Source organism: Sipha flava, unplaced genomic scaffold, assembly GCF_003268045.1.
Source record: "Sipha flava isolate LNK unplaced genomic scaffold, YSA_version1 46_pilon_pilon, whole genome shotgun sequence".
Lineage (NCBI taxonomy): Eukaryota > Metazoa > Arthropoda > Insecta > Hemiptera > Aphididae > Sipha > Sipha flava.
The window spans coordinates 1,202,158-1,220,158 of NW_020273250.1; the positions used below are offsets into that span (position 1 = coordinate 1,202,158).

At 33.9% G+C, this 18,001-nt stretch overlaps 1 protein-coding gene across 1 annotated transcript in view; it reads left to right on the forward strand.

Annotated features, from left to right (window-relative positions):
* Nucleotides 1-18,001, forward strand: part of LOC112689748 (nephrin-like) — a 414,842-nt gene that overhangs the window by 358,588 nt on the left and 38,253 nt on the right. The window contains exon 7 of the mRNA XM_025563581.1: nucleotides 11,173-11,365. Within this exon, the coding sequence (XP_025419366.1) occupies nucleotides 11,173-11,365 (193 nt within the window). The remainder of the gene's footprint in view (nucleotides 1-11,172; nucleotides 11,366-18,001) is intronic.

Here is an 18,001-nt window from a genome sequence, read left to right on the forward strand (position 1 = left end):
AATTATTTTTAAGCATTATAGTAAAAAATATAATTTAAAATAATTTTGTCCATATGTAATTTTGTTGTATTTTGAACCGTTCTATTGATATTAACAAAAATAACTGTTTGGCCAGATTTTTTGAGCAATTACTTATTTTTTGTAAAAAGAAATGTATAGACATAAGAAATGTCCCCGGGGTGCGGCTTAAAATTGGACATTTGATTTCGAACATTGCAGTTAATATTACATTGAGTCTTAAAATATAATTTGTGATTGCCGCAAACTGTACAGTAAAAAAAAAAAAATTACAAGAATAAGTTAAGGGATACCCTAGTGTACATGCAGTATCTATTATTTTCTCAATTAATTATTATAAGTATCCATATGATAAATATATATATTTTTTAAACAACGTTAAATTCATCATGATACGAAGATAAAACAAACATTTAGGAATATGCCTCTTCCAGGATCAAATACTTCTCCCTTTTATTGCTTGCGAAAAGTGAATCGTAGAAATATTTGAACACAGGGCATAGTAATTTAAAGATTTGTTGGCTCTGCACACGACAGAACATGATACATTTACAAATTACACTTGAGTCATAAATTTCGTTAACTATTATTATAAAAAAAAATTAAAAAAAAATTAACAGAGTATTTATACTATTTACATGGAAAAAATTCAAATTGTTTAATGCAAGGAACACTTTTTAATAAAAATTTAATTTGTGCGACAATGAATAAATGTTTCCGAGAGTTTTTAGGCTGGTCATTTCTCAGAATCTCACATGATACTTTTATTTTAACAGAACTGGAATAAAAATGGAAATAAAAAAATCAGATGGGCGTCACACGTTTATTTAATTTTTTTTAATTTTTCACCTCACAAATTACATTGTTTCAGTGATATGATTACCTCAGATTAGGACGTGGAATTGAACAAATCCCCACTAACGAGGTGCTACTTTGAACACTCCTCTGTTCCTAAATGTCTGCTATCTGCACGTTTATCGGCCCAGGCGATTAAGGTATCTAACCTTCCTTTTCGCCCCATAAAATATTTTACTTTTATTCATAAATTCAAACTAACAGATAAAAATATTATTTTCATCTCGTCGGTCATGTTTTTTCTCATCTATTTGCACGTTATTGCACCCGTTACGCACTCGTTATGCCGAAGTAATAAGTATTTTTTTTTTTTTGAATTATACAAGTATCTAGAATCGACTCGAGAACAACATTAATATTTATCGTACGAATTACGCGGCTTTTGCCGAAACACACCGAACAATAATTGTTTTCGTTTAACAAAATTAATATTAATCGTATAATTATACACGATTGTTTCGGTTCGATGAAATAAAACTATAATCATGTCCGAACGCGTGCATACGTACCGCGTAACTCGTGTACTGCAATCGCACAGTAAATATTTTTATCTTTAAACTGGGAAGATGTTTAACTGTAATCATTTACTTTTGACGATGAATGCGGCCACACGGGATAATATTGTTATTGATTTGATGTATCAATGGTCGTAAGTTTACATTTTATAGATGCGTAAGACGTCACCAGCGCATTCCGATTTTCTCCGTTTCGAATAATCATGTCCGCAACGTACCCGAGATCCGAGTTGTTGTTGCGGACAAACCCGAGTCTGTCAGGGATGATAACCCACACGCAGTGGCATATTTATGGGGGGAGGGGGTACTGGACCCACCTCCAGAACTCAAAAATACAGAATACTGTTTTTTCCCCGTAAACTAAATATTCATATGAAATACAGTTTAAAATTAACTATGGGCGCAGTCGAAAGCTCGAAATCTTATCATGCGCGGATCCACATGTATTACCACTTTATAAATAGGTACCCGTATTTCTTTGTATCAGTATAAATATATCATGTTGGTATTATTCGACCTCCTCCCTAGAAAAATATCGAAAATAAGCCGCTACCCACACGGACTCTACGCCGTTCACGAAATATCTGTTCGTATCGCCACACAGTGGAATGATTCCAATATTTAGCTGGCCAAAAGTCTCATTTTTAAAACCTACAAACTCCTAAATTTTATTGTTAACTATTTTTCATTTGAACAATTTATGTATAGATTTGACAATTTAGTGCAATAAGTAGAAGATCCAATGAAATAGAGCGGTTTGAAAGAAATAATTACTTTTTTATTGAATAATTTCGATCTTTACGCGAAATATGTTGATTAATTTTATCCAGTCAGAATAATAAAAAAAAAATATTTTTTTTTCCAGAGTTCACATTTTTTACTATAGCGCGCCGTCGCTACTGTTATGCAACAACGTGCAGTATCTGTTGTGTTTGCAGACGGGATGGCTCTCGAGCTCGGGGTCGGGTTTTTCGTCCCGGGAGCCGTGTCGGTCTGTTTGACGGGGCGACGGTCGTGCGCGCCGCGTTCCCGTAAAATACAAGTTCTTGCTCGCGATACAACGGTCACGAGGGCCCTTGATAACGCAGTACAAATTGTGCTTAGGTGTTACAGTGGTGCTCTTGCTTGCGCATTACAATATCGGTGCCGCAGTGGTAACACACGTCACGGCTGCGGGAAAATTTTTCCTTCGATTTTCGATCGAACTCGCCAAAAACCGCCGCCGCCGTTTTGTTATAATAGTTACTTTCGACACAGTCCGTACGATTTATATGTATATACATCTGTACGTTTCCTTTTGTTTTCCCTCTCGGCCCCTTTTTCCGTACTTCCGATCGCCACGTAAATTACATTAAATCTTCTGGTCGTCCGGCGACGAAAACCTCGTCCTCGACCCAACCCCTCGGAATTATATATATCACCCTTCGTTTTTGACGCTGCGGGGCTGCAACGAAATACGTTTCGGCCTCATCGAAAATCTTTTCGCAGTATACCACGTTCAGGTCTTATGGGCCGAGCACCGATGACGTGCACGCGTTTCACTTCGAAATCCGAATCATAACACAGTGGTTTGCATCCATTTACTTCGTCTTTTCGATGTTCGTGATCGTCAGCGGTTGCAAGACTTCCTCGTTTTTTCCAAGCCAAAGCCGTTCCACATAATGCCTACGTGCCTACCGCTCAATTATAAGTCAAAAAAACGCGGGAACATAGCACCTCATCGATATATATTTTTCGTGTACATGCGCATAGAGATATACGTTTATACCAACTCTAAGTATATTATAACGTTTCCTTTAACCGCAAAATGATTGCCTGTCGATGGAATAAAGCCAGAGCACACGATAATTGTATCTTACAGTAATTCATCAAATATTTCGCATAGTTTTCTGATTGAAATTTGCATTAAATATTTTAAAATAATACTTGCATCGTATGCAACGAACGAAAATAAACAATTCCGTCCCCATTCTCTAAAACTGTATGTGCTTCATTTTGGAAGTATAATTTTAAATTAGAACACAAGTCCAAAATTCTATTATTACTGTCATACATCGAGTGCTCCTTAGTTTATTGAAACGGAAATGGCCAATATTTATACGTTACTGAAACCAGTGGATTTTTAATTTTTTTTTTTTTTTAAATTCTCTTTGAAATTGTTATGAAAAGAAACTCAAATTTATCATAAAATGTAACACATCCGAAAACCGTATTTAAATGAAGTAACCGAATTATATATTGTCCAATTTGAAAGGAAAACGACAAATTCAGGAATTTAATATCATTAGATGTAATAAATCTAATAAAGTTCAGACGGTTCGGTGCATATATTCGGTTAAAATATCAGCTGTTATCAAGTTAGTATAAATAAATCAAAGGAAAAAAGTTTATATCCAAATGGTTTGATGTATATTAGACATATAGTTTGTGCTGTACGATTCAAGTAATAATTTGTCTTACATTATTGAAAACCATTATGGTATTATTTAAAGTTAATACCCAAAAATTCACGTTGGAAATAATGTGTAACTAAAAAATATTAGAAAACTTTTCCGATCTTAAAATGAGTTTTTCAAGAATAAAAATTAACGCGTAACCGATAAATTTTTTGTTCTATTCTTATCAACCACGTGGACCGATTGAATAGTTTCAAACTGACACAGTTTATATAATCTGTACTCGTTTTAACCATTCGCAATGCAGTTAAATTTTAAGCCACTTAAATTAATAATTACAAAAGATTTTTAATTTAATACAAACCCATTAAACTACAATAAAAACCGTAAAAAATAATTACGTCTCGTACAAAAACTGTAACTATTCGTGCCAATCGATTATTATTACATTACACAATATTTGAGGTTTTTTCTTTCTTTTTGTTCTCCTTAAAATTGCTTCTGGTAAAAAAAACGTATATTATTATTATTACTACAGAAACATTGCAATATAACAAACAGTCACTGACTCGTACAACATCTGAATTTAATATAAAAAACAAAAAGCACGAGTTATAATATGAGAATAAAATACTGTAGGAAAAGAAAAAATCAAATTCTACAAATTTATTATGTTTGAAATGCGCTCCTCGATTGCACAAAACAATATTGTTTCCGCAAATAATATTCAATCTCGTACTCAATAACTGTCTGGGTACACTTACAAACTCGTGTAATACGTAAGACGATAGAGTTATTTCAAGGCCCAGGTTTGTTTGTACACAGGATTTGAGAGAAAATGTGGAAAAACATTGAGTTATGAAAAGAAGAAAAAACGTCGAAAGAACATTTGAAAATTAAATTTAAACGGGCGCTTCTAAAGAGTATGTGTTGTTGAAATTAGGTGGAAATTACATTTGGAAATTGTGTCATTCGAAATTTACATATCCGACAATTTGCGCTCGGTTGCACGAAGAAAACGTTTTCTTTCTCTCCTTTTTTTTTTTTTTTAATTACGTTGAGTGTGCGTACATTAACCCGTTTTTTCTTTTTTATATTGTTATTCATCCGTTTGGGTACAGAATTATTGTTCTCTCGCAAAAGCTATATAGAACGGCTACGCTCTGGATGTCGTCCAACACTATTTTCGCGTTTTTCCTTCCGATTTCCACCATACCCACACATATAAACATTCGCGCGCCCACATTCGGACCCTTTTGTTCATCTTTCTCTCTGTCTCTATCCATGCCCCTCCTCTCCGTGTCGTTTGTCGCTATTTTCGTAACGTCTGTTATTAGATTTCACCCTGGTTGGTGGGGTGATTAACGGAATGAATTCGAAATCGTCTGAGCGTGTGAATTACAGAAGAGAGAACGGACGGAAACGGTCCTACGGTCAGTACATATTATTATTATGATTATTATTACGTCTGTAAATATCCACTGACGACGATATAAAAACTGCAGCGATGATTATTTTTCACTCAGCACAGAACCAGCAGGTCGCATCCCGTTAACGTTCCCTTTTTTGTGCACGTGTTTATCGAGAGCTCAATTTCAATGAAAAATCTGAGTGTACTGAAAACTCTATATTTTTCATTATTCTTAATAATTAACGACACTCGTAAACCGTAAAATTAAACAATCACTAAAATGTTTAGTAAATATTTGAATATTTCTAAATTTAAATAATTCACTTTGATTTTATATTTTTATTGCACGTATAATTACGTTACTATACTAATAATAAAAAAATACTTAAACGTAATATACTTACCTAGTGATACTAAAAAATATTTTAAAAATCGTTAGTCAGGATTGATTTAATATAAGTAATATTATTATAAGTATTTGAGTAAATAATTATACGACTTTTACGGAATTTACTGTTTTCACATCAGCAGACGACGTGACAATTTTCACCACAATCGTCATCTTAAACTTTTACGTTTAGATATAGGTTGTCACACACGGGTCAGACGAGAGTAATCGATTCTTAAAATCGATATTATAAGAAATTATCAGATATTATAATATATTATAATATTATATTACATTTGTGAGAATAATATTGTTTTTCCGTATCGTCCTACCACCAAGATTATTCTGAGAATTGACCCATATATTTGCAGTGCCGGATTTAAGTCTTGGAAGACTCAGGTGTAACTACTCTAATCGGAGGTCTTCTAAGAGTAATAATAAAAAAAAATTGGTAAAAAATTACCCGGTTTTCTTCAACCTAGTACATTAAACTGAAATAAAAATAATTATTATTTCAATAATATTAATAATAATAATAATTATAATAATTTATAAATACCAACGAGTTAAAAAAATGTCCAATGAACAGTTTTATAATATTGTTGTCGACTGCAAAATGTTTTTGATATATTATCATTAGATCGCAATACATTATTATTAAGAAAACCCAGCATTTGCAGCTCTTGAAAAATAAACTACAGCCCCGAGGAACCGATACCGTGCCCCCTGGTCCTCACCAGATCCGGCTCTGGACCAATAAACCGTTTGATGGAAGTGATAGGGAAGGGTTGAAGTGTGGACTGGACGGCCACGTTGTCGGCAGCATCTCTCCCGGAGTGACCGCAAGCTACGCATAAATGGCCTTTATAATGCATAATAATACGGATCGAGCGAGACGGAATAGGAAAACATAATTTACCGTAATACGGTCCGAGATCGCGACGGTCGCAAAACGCCGGCGGGACAAAGAGAAACCCGTAACGCTTACCAATACGGTTCGTACTTATCTAGTTGAATCCGTGCGAGAACTTTGCGTTTTCCGTCGACCAGAATGCAGATCTCGGTACATCGGCCCGCGGAGCGACGACCGCCTAACCCGTCGGCGAACAGTCACGTAATAATAGCAGTAATACAGTATCGTAATGCAGCGGAATACGTATATTTCGTCAACACGACATTGCGGTGAATAAATTAACGACGGCGAAAATCTGAACATCGTATACGTACAAGAGTACGCACGCGCGAACGGTACACTGCATCGCTGTGTCGTCGGTGCAGTTAATGAAAATTTTAATTTAATCACCGCGAGAGTGAACATTGATTGTATTAATAATACACAGCATGACTCGCGATGATTGAGGTACGGGTTTTCAATTATTCATGCAATTTAATACGTATATTTTCTGTGAAATATTAATACAGGTTTATAATCAGCATGAATTATTGACGCGTTTAATTCCTGCCGTGAACTTTTCGCCGGCTTCTATGACTCCCGAATGTTTTGTTTTACCGAATCATAAAAATCCAAACCGATTCTATTCAGCGATTTTTTTCTTGTTGTTTTTTTTTTTTTCTTCATATCAAGCCAACAGAGTACCGAGTTCGCGTACGTTCGTAAGCAATCATTCCCGTTTCAAATATGATACGTTTTGTTTGCTCTCGATTTTCGAGAGATTAGCTTTACTGGAAATACCCGTTACTTTATGTCTTATAGTTTTCGTTGTCTTCGGCTTCGGTGCATTGCAACTTCGGCGAACGGCGTAGCTGAGTATTGTCGTTGTTTTTTTCTTCATCTTTACCATTATCCGATCATTTATCTACTATCACCGTCAATCAGCTTAAAAATAGAAGAAGAAGAAAAAAAAAAGTAGTAAGACGTATCAATAGTTAGATCACGAAAACGTACGTGACCATCTGGCCATTGTGCGATTCCGCAGGGCTGACTGGCTGCAGGATGGAGTAGAGACTATTAATAAAATCGCCGGGACGGTGGAATTGAGTGTAGGGCGAATGAAAGGTTTCGGGCCAATAAATACCAACGGGGTCCGAGTAATTCTAACGACTCGCCTCTCGCCTTACTCCGTCCCAATCATGATTTTCCCTTCGTTGCGTACGTGCAAGTGTACGCCTGTGTGCGTACGTTTGTGCATTTGTGCGTTCGTGTGTGCGTTTGTGTGTGTGTGTGTGTATGTGTGTGTGCGTACGGTCAAGAGACTAAAAACAGTAATCCAATTTGACGATAGATTTATAGCGTTCTGCGGGAGCTACTAAAATGTTAAAATAATGGCGGACCGAAAAAGATGGTTACTCAGGTCAAATTCGCCGGGTCCGATTTAACGTAAAAATTTACCACCCGGCCAAATTACACATTTCCTTTATCTTGATTACGGTGAAATACGTCCAAAAATGTCTGTATCCACCAGCACCGCTATAGCATCGTGACTGTTGCAAAAGCCTCTATAAACAACCGCTGTTAGAACCGACGCTAAATGAGTTTGAACATGGTATTGAAAATCGTGGAAAGTTTTCAATCAAACGGTATCGATCTGCGTACGATCGTAGACTATTTCACGGACGACACGACACGGTAGTGATAATTATTCAGATACAATAACCGTAACGAAAATTAGAATCGAGAATTAGGTTGTTTGAAATAACGTTTATAACATTACGTCGTGTCCGGCACGTGTACCGATTGGACCGTCTTATGAGTACGGTGGTTTTTCGCAACATTTTCTTGTGATCCAAAACATCGAAGTTTTTTCTCACGCGTTGAAAATACGTTTATATACCGGGCACGTGGACATCAATTTTTTCGTTTTCCACCCGTGGGAGTGTTTACAACTCATGAACGCTCCGTATAGAACTATCACATATTTAGATGAAACGTTCGATGGATTCGTTTAACAATAGCGAAATGAAATGTTGCTAAACCCATTAGATATAATTATGTTCGTTCTGATGTTTGGTTTAGTAATTAAACATTAAACTATTAATGCTCGTTTTAAATATCTAAGGATTCATGTTTCTCTATTTGTTCTATTGAATTGTACAATTCCCTCGATTCGTTTGAATAGAATTGATGATTCCATGCTATTTAGAATGCATTTGTTTAATAAGAGCACATTATTTATAATTCAATTAAAAAACTTCGAATAATTGATAAATCTCATTGAATTAGTCTGCGCTCGATTACTAAGAGTGAAACTGTTTTTATTTATAATATATTATAATAATATATAACCACGCGCGAGGTTGTAAAAAAATAAAAATAAAAATAAAATAAATTATATTTTACTGAAATAAAAATAAATTTTACTTGAATTTTATTTTAATTCCCAAATTTAACTGTACATGTTTATTTTATATATTGTTTGTTGACAAAGAAATCACATTTAAAAACTTTAACCCTCCGTCTGGGAACGACCAGCTTTATGATGACTATTGAGACTAAAGGAAAATTGAAAATAAAAAAAGTCTAGCAAAGGTATACGATTGCATAACGAGATATTATATCGGAGTCGGCATTTGTGGTGAGCTCTTGCCAACAAAATATAAACGCTGACAATAGGATTTTTTTGTAGTCGTTAGAAATATTTTTTTTTATCATACAATATTTAAAGCAGCAGACATGTTTAAACGAATAAATTAAGTTTTGTCGTTTTAATTTTTTTTTTTTTTTTTTGACCGCAGGAACGAGAAATTCTTTTTGCACTTTGAATTTATTTTTTGTTGCAACTATAACTCGGGCTGAAATTACTTATTTTATTGACATTTTTCCTATGGGTCGCCGATTGAAATGAAAATATCGAGATAAACATTTTCGGAATAATATTACTTCCGTACTTCAAGAACAAATCAATTATATTAATTAAAACCAGTCATTTGTGAGTTATTGCTCCATTTAAAATATTGAAATCATGATACATCAAATGATAACCAAATACATTAGTTTGTATTCGATGTTATACTAGTATTCGTTTTATAAAATCTTTTAAAATACGAATCTGATTTCATTAAATTTTTCTTAGTCTATAGGTGTACGTTTTTAAAACAAAATTAAAACATTATCATAAAAAAAAAACATTTATTAAATCACAACAAAAATTAAATGTTGTAATCGTTTTATAGAGCTATTTAGCATAGCCACAAATAAAAACCCAGATTATAGTACATCATTTTTAAGGCTCATATTTCTGTAAATGGTTTTAAACGTAATATAATGATTAAGTTTTCTTGCGTTCAAGATGTGTCTTGTGACTTTTATGGCCAAAAGTAAACAAAAGAAAATAATAAAGTAAGTTGTAACTGTTTACTTGTAAATATTTTGTATCTCTTAAACTTCATACCAGTTACGAATGAAAAATCAATTCAGAAATGTCTCACTAATTTTTTACTCTAAATCGTTATTGTCCTCGTGAAACTACGTACCGATTTTATTGGACACTTTTAAACGAACAAGGCCAATACATTCGTAGAATATTCGATTAACTGCCGATATCGTTATGATTTTACTGTTGTTCAAAAAAATAAAAATAAATACATTTTATGTCTCGATATTAATTTTAAAAACTATATCAGAACGTTGTGTAGTGAAATGATCAATAATCATTTTAATTAAGTGCACTATGAAAACAGTTGACCCAAATATATATTGTGAAATATGTGACTACATCACAGTGATTTGTTGGGAACTTGTGCAGTAAAAGAGGAAATGTCCTCGTGGAAGTAGACGTGAAAAAAAATACATCAGGAAGTTTTTTTTTGTTACTATTGTATGCTACATGACCTCGTCGAAAATATAAAATATAAAACATTTTTACTTCCGATCTTTAAAAATAATGAGCAGTAAGCACGTGGATGTGCACTGCAGAGAAATACCTCATATATATTAATCATTTATCTAAACATATGCCGTTATTATTGCATTCCGTTGTCGATATGAACTTTTTGTCCTACTGGGTGAGACGTGCATACATTTTTACTTCTATGGTCCGAACAGTTTTTGTCGCAGTTCCGTTCATACCGTTTACATTAAATTTCTCTATTCGAAAATCGTTTTTCGGTAAAAAAAAAAAAATCAATAACGCGACGAAAATGTTAGTTTCCCATGCGTTATTATGGTTCTCTTGCCAAATCCATCGTAAACGTACAACATCAACATGGTATTTTGCACGCAGATATTTCTATATTATTTTTAGCATATGCAATGTGCGATATCCGCATAATACAACTGCAATTGTATAACTAACGTCGTTTTTGGATCAGAAATTTTCGATCAACGAAAATTCTCCAATATACTTAACATAAACTTACTCCTCGAAACGTTTTTCCTTCGGTAAATAAGTACATTCCCGGGTATCACTTCACCCTACTCGCACGGGAAATCGAAAGGACTCACGAATTTTCAGAAAGGTCATTTTTACAATAACGACACGAGTGGTGGTCGACAAATGCCGGTGGCGTTACGTTCGTTCGTTTTTCGGCCGTCCCCGAACGGTTGATAAAAAAAAATAGCTTTATTCCATTGTTCACGAGACTTAGTTACAGTAAATTGACGGGTTCTCTTTTTGTTTTTCTTTTCGACAGACTAGCTCAGACGGCAACGTGACTTCAAGTGTGCTGACGTTTACGCCGTCGATCGAGGACTCGGACAAGACGTTGAGCTGTCGCGCGGAAAGCGGCAAACAGGACACCGTGAACAACAGGCACAACAAACCCGATCGCCAGCCGCCGTCCGTCGACGTCGACTCTTCTGAAGGATGGAAGATAAGCATATTCCGTGAGTGTCTAACACATTCGTTATTAGTGTGTGTGTGTGTATGTGTGTGCAGTATTCGGAAGCTTTTGTCAACGGTCTGGTATCGTAGTATAATAAAATATCAAATGAATACGATACAACATAATATAAAACAATATTTACCGTTATTTGGAAAAACGTTTTTTTCAGAAAAAATTTAAATCGTAAGTTTTCCAAATGATTTTCCGCGGATACGGTCGCGTCGAAGTGCTGAAATGATGCTCGCGCAGTTTTCGAAAGCTCGGTCGGCTCGTCACTGCTGTTCTACCGCGTGTAAATGGTTTATTTGCCAGAACATTACATCAGTCTTTAACGTAATATTGGAAACGTACGCGTAATAATTATTGTTCGAAAGTTTCGGTGAATTTGCTCGTCCGCCTAAAAAGAACTTTTGATTTAAACGAATTTTGAATATCACGCGTACTATCCGCATTCTCGTACGGTTCGGTTAACAGCACGCCGCGGTGTATCCTCTATCCTTATCTCGTCTTACCTCGTCGACTGCTGCTGCTGCTGCTGCTGGTGTCGAGATAACCGTTCGCGCAAAACAATGGTTGATGGCGGATCATCGTGTTTTTTTTTTTTTTCAATATTATTTATACATTTATTTATTTATTTTTATCGGATCCGTTTTACCGTGTGCGCTGTAAACACCGAGATACGTATTGAACCGTAAAACGAAAAAAGAAAAACGACACATATATACATTTAGGTGGACGTAACGTTGGTTTTTTATTTTTTTTTTATTTCGAGGATCAGCTTCGGGAAACCATTCGGTTAACGCGGACGCATATACGCGTTACGCTCAAAAGTGTGTACTCTTCGCTTGACGTAATATATATCATAAGGAATGATATACGATGAGATGTAAAATAAGCAATACCGCACGCTACCATTGAAAACAAACGAAATCCGTTGAAAAACATCTTTCACCGCTGCACCGGGGGCGTTTTACGATTTCGTGCGAATCGTTAAATTCGTGTATCAAAGCGGTGGAAAGCTAGAGAGTCTCTTCTAAATTCATCATTTTTATCATTGAGTGATGGCGAAGAACTAATTACGGACCGAGGGTTTTTTTTTTTTTTTTTGAGACCAAATGAACGCATGATATAATTATAATAATAACAGTAGTCGTAATATTATAGTATTCGGGAAGGGGCGGAAGTAAATATTTTTCAACACAATGAACCTTACAAGTGCCGCGGAACACAATTTACTCGGTAAATCCCCTGCACACGGTTTAATACTTGAAATCTATTCGATCAAACTAAATCATTACATCCAAATAATGATAATAATTTATTCAACCTGTATCTATTTTTAAACAGTGTGCTATCGTTAATGAATTTTAGTTACGAATCCAAAAAAAAGTATGCGCACGTGTACAATATACATTGTAAATACTGTTCGATATTGCGTGCGTAAATGTTACATCCTTTTTCTTATTTTTTTGCTAAAACAAAGAAGGTCTGCAATGTATTTTATAAACGATCATTTGGAAACATTAAAAACAGAAGAACAAATAGCTGTTTAGAAATGATGGGCTTATGTAATTTTTATTTTAAAGCGTATTTCATTTGTATTATTGTTTCTCCCTCTCTATTTTTTTTTTTCTTACGTATGACTGAATGTATTTTTCCGAAACAGTGTTAAAAGCTTTCATAATTTCAAGGAAAAGTTAAAAAAAAAAAAAGAGATAAAAGTTTTTCATCGAATTATTTGCTTGTAGTTTTTCGATTGATTTGCTGCACATCGGACATTTATACAATCAAAGGTCGATTTTAACTTATAACTCAAATGTTTTCTACGTCCAACAATCTCACATCTAAAATCGTTATGCACTTTTCATTGTATGGATATCTTTTTGTGTACATTGTCCAATTAATCGACAACAATAGTATTATTTTGACTAGTTTTTCACAACTATTACCTATACACTATTGCAAGGTGAATTGTGTAACGTTTATAAAAAAAAAATAAAATTATCATTGAGTTACTATGTACCTTAACGTCTGGTATATTTTTCGATGAAATCACACATGTTAATATTATCTTTTAGGTATATAATATTTCGATTGATCATCGTGAGTTTCTGATTTCAATGAGGGTCGTGTTGTACTTGTGGTAGTTATTCAATATTAATACTTATATATATTCATTGTTAATTTGCGCATACTAATATTTCACTGGGTACGAATATTTTCATTTGAACTGCTTTCTCTTTTTTAATTTTTTTTTCTTTTAATAAGAATTCTCAGAATATAATAATATTCCGAACTATATTATTAAACAGTATCGCGTGCAACTTTCGAAATAAGAAATAAAATGAAATACAGCGAGATAAAATTCTGAATCGAACCGTTCAATAAGAAACGTTTTACACACCAAATATTTATTACCTTTTTTTTATATTCCCGTGACTTCTTTTCAATGATTGGGTCGTTATGTTTTATTTTTTTATATTTAATGTACGCTAAACCCCTGCGGCTGGACTGTTATTGACCGTAACGATGTATATAATATGTATATACGATGTATATAATGTTACACCATCAAACTGTATATGGGATTAGTTATGGATTTGGTGTTATTTTCGAGCTTTTACGATGGCGAAAGGTAATTTTACTCCAAATTAATATTTATTTATTCAAATTCGTCCGAAGTTTCAATGATTATGGTACTTTTAAGATGATCAATAATAATATAATGTTTTATAACGTACCTTCACAGCGACTCGTACCGGGAGTGATCGATTTCACTTTTTGCAACTTTCGGTGAGACCGTAAAGAAAAAGTCGGTTCAGTTGGTTCATAATTAATCATTTTATACCTGTTACATAAGATCAAACGTTCTGTTTAATTTCCGTTCTTGATACTCATCTAAATTCAGTGATTATTTATAGCTTTGCAATAATCAACAGTAATTATGTTAGTGTATATCATTTCAAACTCCAACCGAAACAGTTACCATCGTGATTCGGTTTCACGTCGATTACTTTACAAAACTCTTGTTATTCGGAGTTTAATGTACGCAAATGTATTAGGCAAGACGTGTCCCCATATATATTTATGAGTCGCATAAAATAAATTATTCATCGGTACGTATTCCGTAATAATTATTATTTCAAATTTAATATCAAACTACACATTGATCATCATATACAGTGGCGTATTTAGGAATTTCAAGGTAAGGGCAACACATATTTTGCCCCCCCCCCCCTTCCAGCCAAAAAATAAAATGTTGTTACTAATTAATATTATTTTTTAAAACCTCTAATAATTGCTAGATATACAATATTAATACAAAATTTAAATATTTTTCTTCCTTGATTCAGAACTAACAAAATCATTAATTATTTCTTCATAATCTAATAAAGTGGTTTTTTCAGCTTCAATTGTTAATACTGCTAAAGCCAAACACCGGTCTTGTGCCATTATAGAGCGAAAATAGTTTTTTATTCTTTTTAGTGTGGAAAAAGAACGCTCTATACTATAATTTGTGGATGGTGTATACAAAAAAATATGTAAAGCTACTCCAGTATAAAGATAAACACTATTAAAATTATGTTCTCTTATAAACTGTAACATCTGTATTGTTGTAAGCTTAACTTCAATATTTTTTATATAGCCTTAAAATTGTACACACTCATTTAGAAAACATATTGCTAAATCATTTGCGTAAGTTGTATCATTGTGTAAAGTACGAAATAAAAATTGTCCGCCCCTCTAAATCTTTAAAAATGTGCCGCTCTGGGCAACGGGACCCATGGCCCCTATCTAAATACGCCCCTGATCATATACGCATAGTACCTATTTTCACGAACCACGTTATCTGGGATAAAAAATTAAAAACTCTTTTATGCACAAGTAATTTTATCGAACGAAAAATGAATATGGGCGTATTATGTAAATTTCGTTAATTTTACAATGGGTCTAATTTTTTGAACGCTTTGGACGTAAGAAATATCGGATCGGCTGCTATTGATTTTTTGTCGAAAAAATAACAGTACGTCGAAGGTGTAGCTTTTGCATTCGAATAACACACGTCGATAACTCAATTACATCTTTGCACGTTTCGTTGTATACGCTGTGGCGTGTTGCCCCCGCATTCCAGACGATCGAAATGTCCGTTCGCTTGATAAATCTCGAGGTATTATCATTGTTATAATCATTCGTTGAAACGAAAAATATGCGATTTCATCACGGGCAAGAATGTAGTTTTTACAGAATCACGAAGAAGTTCAAAAATAAGTCTACAAAACACACATTATATTAATATTATTAGACCGCTCAGTATGTATAGATGAAAACCGACACGTATTCGGCCTAAAAACTCGGTCCGTTAAAACGGCTATTTCAATTAAATAATCTTATGTTAAATAATCTTTCAATTAAATCGATTAAACTTTTAAAATGAAATTTGACCGTTTCACATAGCATATATTTAACGAAATAATGTATTCCGTCCCGACGCGTAGAGCCGAAGAAGCTGCACCTATATGTTACTACGGTATATAAGATACAAAACCAACTGTATTATTCTTATGTTATCATTACTTTTTACTTCGCGTTCTCTTCCCGGAAAATCACGTGTACCATTTTTATCGATGTAGCTCTACCGGATGCCCCACTGGCCGTAAACAATCCTAAATCGGCTTCCGATCCTCCTGACCTATAAAAGTGTTTCATGGCATGACCTTTTTCCCGTCGCCGACCACGGTCCGATCCTGCGTGTCGCGCAACTTGTTCGATCGTGGCGAACACCCCGTGGAATCCATTTTGCGTAACTATTCGCGGTGAGGATAACTGTTGTGTCAATGCCTCGTACGAATGAGCAGTTCAATTGTGACGCAATAAGAACTACAAACAGGGATGAATTTTTTGTGACACGGATTGCGACACGCAACTGTTTAACGAAACACGGATGGTTTAAGTTCCAATACAAAATGAATAACGCGTGTTGTATCCGTAATTGAATGGAACACGTATAATAATAATTTTTGGAGATTAAACCGTTTATAATATGTAATTATACAGTAAATGTTTGCAAAACACCGGATGAACCATGCATTGTGCTTTTCATCGAGTTAAAACCACACACTCAAACGAAAATAAAAATTTTGATACTTCAAATAGAAACACAGTAATTGACGTGTAGAAAAATTAGTACTTTGGGCACGTGTTGACTTATATATATATATACACAAATGTGTACTTATATATATATATATATATATACATTTGTTGTATTAACATTTAGGTTGAAATGACAACGATGGTGTTTGTCTTCTGTCGTTTTCTTAACCGAAATAGATGAAAATAAAAGCACTAAAGTGCAAAACGAAACCCATTTTTTTTCGTTATATTTTTGAAAACAGTATTGCTAAAATAATATTTCTTTGACTCTGTTATCAGTAGATGTTTGTGTCTTGTTGCTTATTAGTATTCCCGTCTTCACGTACAACATACCACATATAGGTACACACGCATACATATTCCATATGTTGAACGCCATTAGACGATTATATTACTTTTGAGTAGCACATGAATACTAACCGCATAAAGACAAAAAATAAAAAGCAAACTTTTCGGAATTATAGTGCACTTAAGAAACTTTCCATCTCACGTTTAGTTAATTCGAGTGATAGAATAATTGATTATGACATAAATATAATCCTACAACGGTAAAGATTATATGTTTGTCTCGAGAATTGAGTACTGGTCTACCGAGACACGGTTTTATCGGTGCGCCCCATGATCAATTAACGCCCCACCCCTCTCATCTTTCTTTTTATATCATTATAATATATATTTACTATATTTTACGCGTATATTATGTTATATAAATTATACGTTTTGTAATGTTTATGCATAAGTGTTAGAGAGGTACATTTATATGATACCTATTTAAACAATAACAAAACAATTATTTACATTTCTTTATCATTTATGATATTATCAAGTACGAAGTAAGGGTGTGATATATATATATCCGAATAATCAAATTATTTTAGATTTCAAATAGCTTAATCGTAAATAATTCGAACGATCGAACGCTCAAATATCAGTGTTTATTGATATTGATGATAATATTAGTATAATATTAAGCCGCGAATCCATGTACGAACCGAACCTACCGCGAATCGATCGCGAGGGGTTCGCGTCATGTCCGTTAATGCGACGTACACATTTGCGATCCGTTCGCGAACCACTACACTACTCACGCTACGTTCGCATTGTGTTCGTAAAAAAAAAACGACTCTCGATGGATTTAGGTATGATTGTTAAGTATTTGAAAAATATTTTGGGGGACACCCTATGATTATGGCGTTTACTTTTTCACTGTCCATGTGTATTCGGTACTTATTGGTATTGTGCGCTTCTAATCGGTAAATAACTAATCTTTCACGTATCATTATCATAAAATAATCTACTATGCATATTATTATAAGTACATTTTCGTGCAAAACATACCTAAAATTATTTAATTTTCGATTATCATTTATTGATTGTTATATTTTCGTTATAATTTACATTACATATTTAGTTATAAGTTGGGATTGTGAGTTTATTGTTTATATTTTTATGGAAAATTTAAATAAGATTCAATCTCATAAGT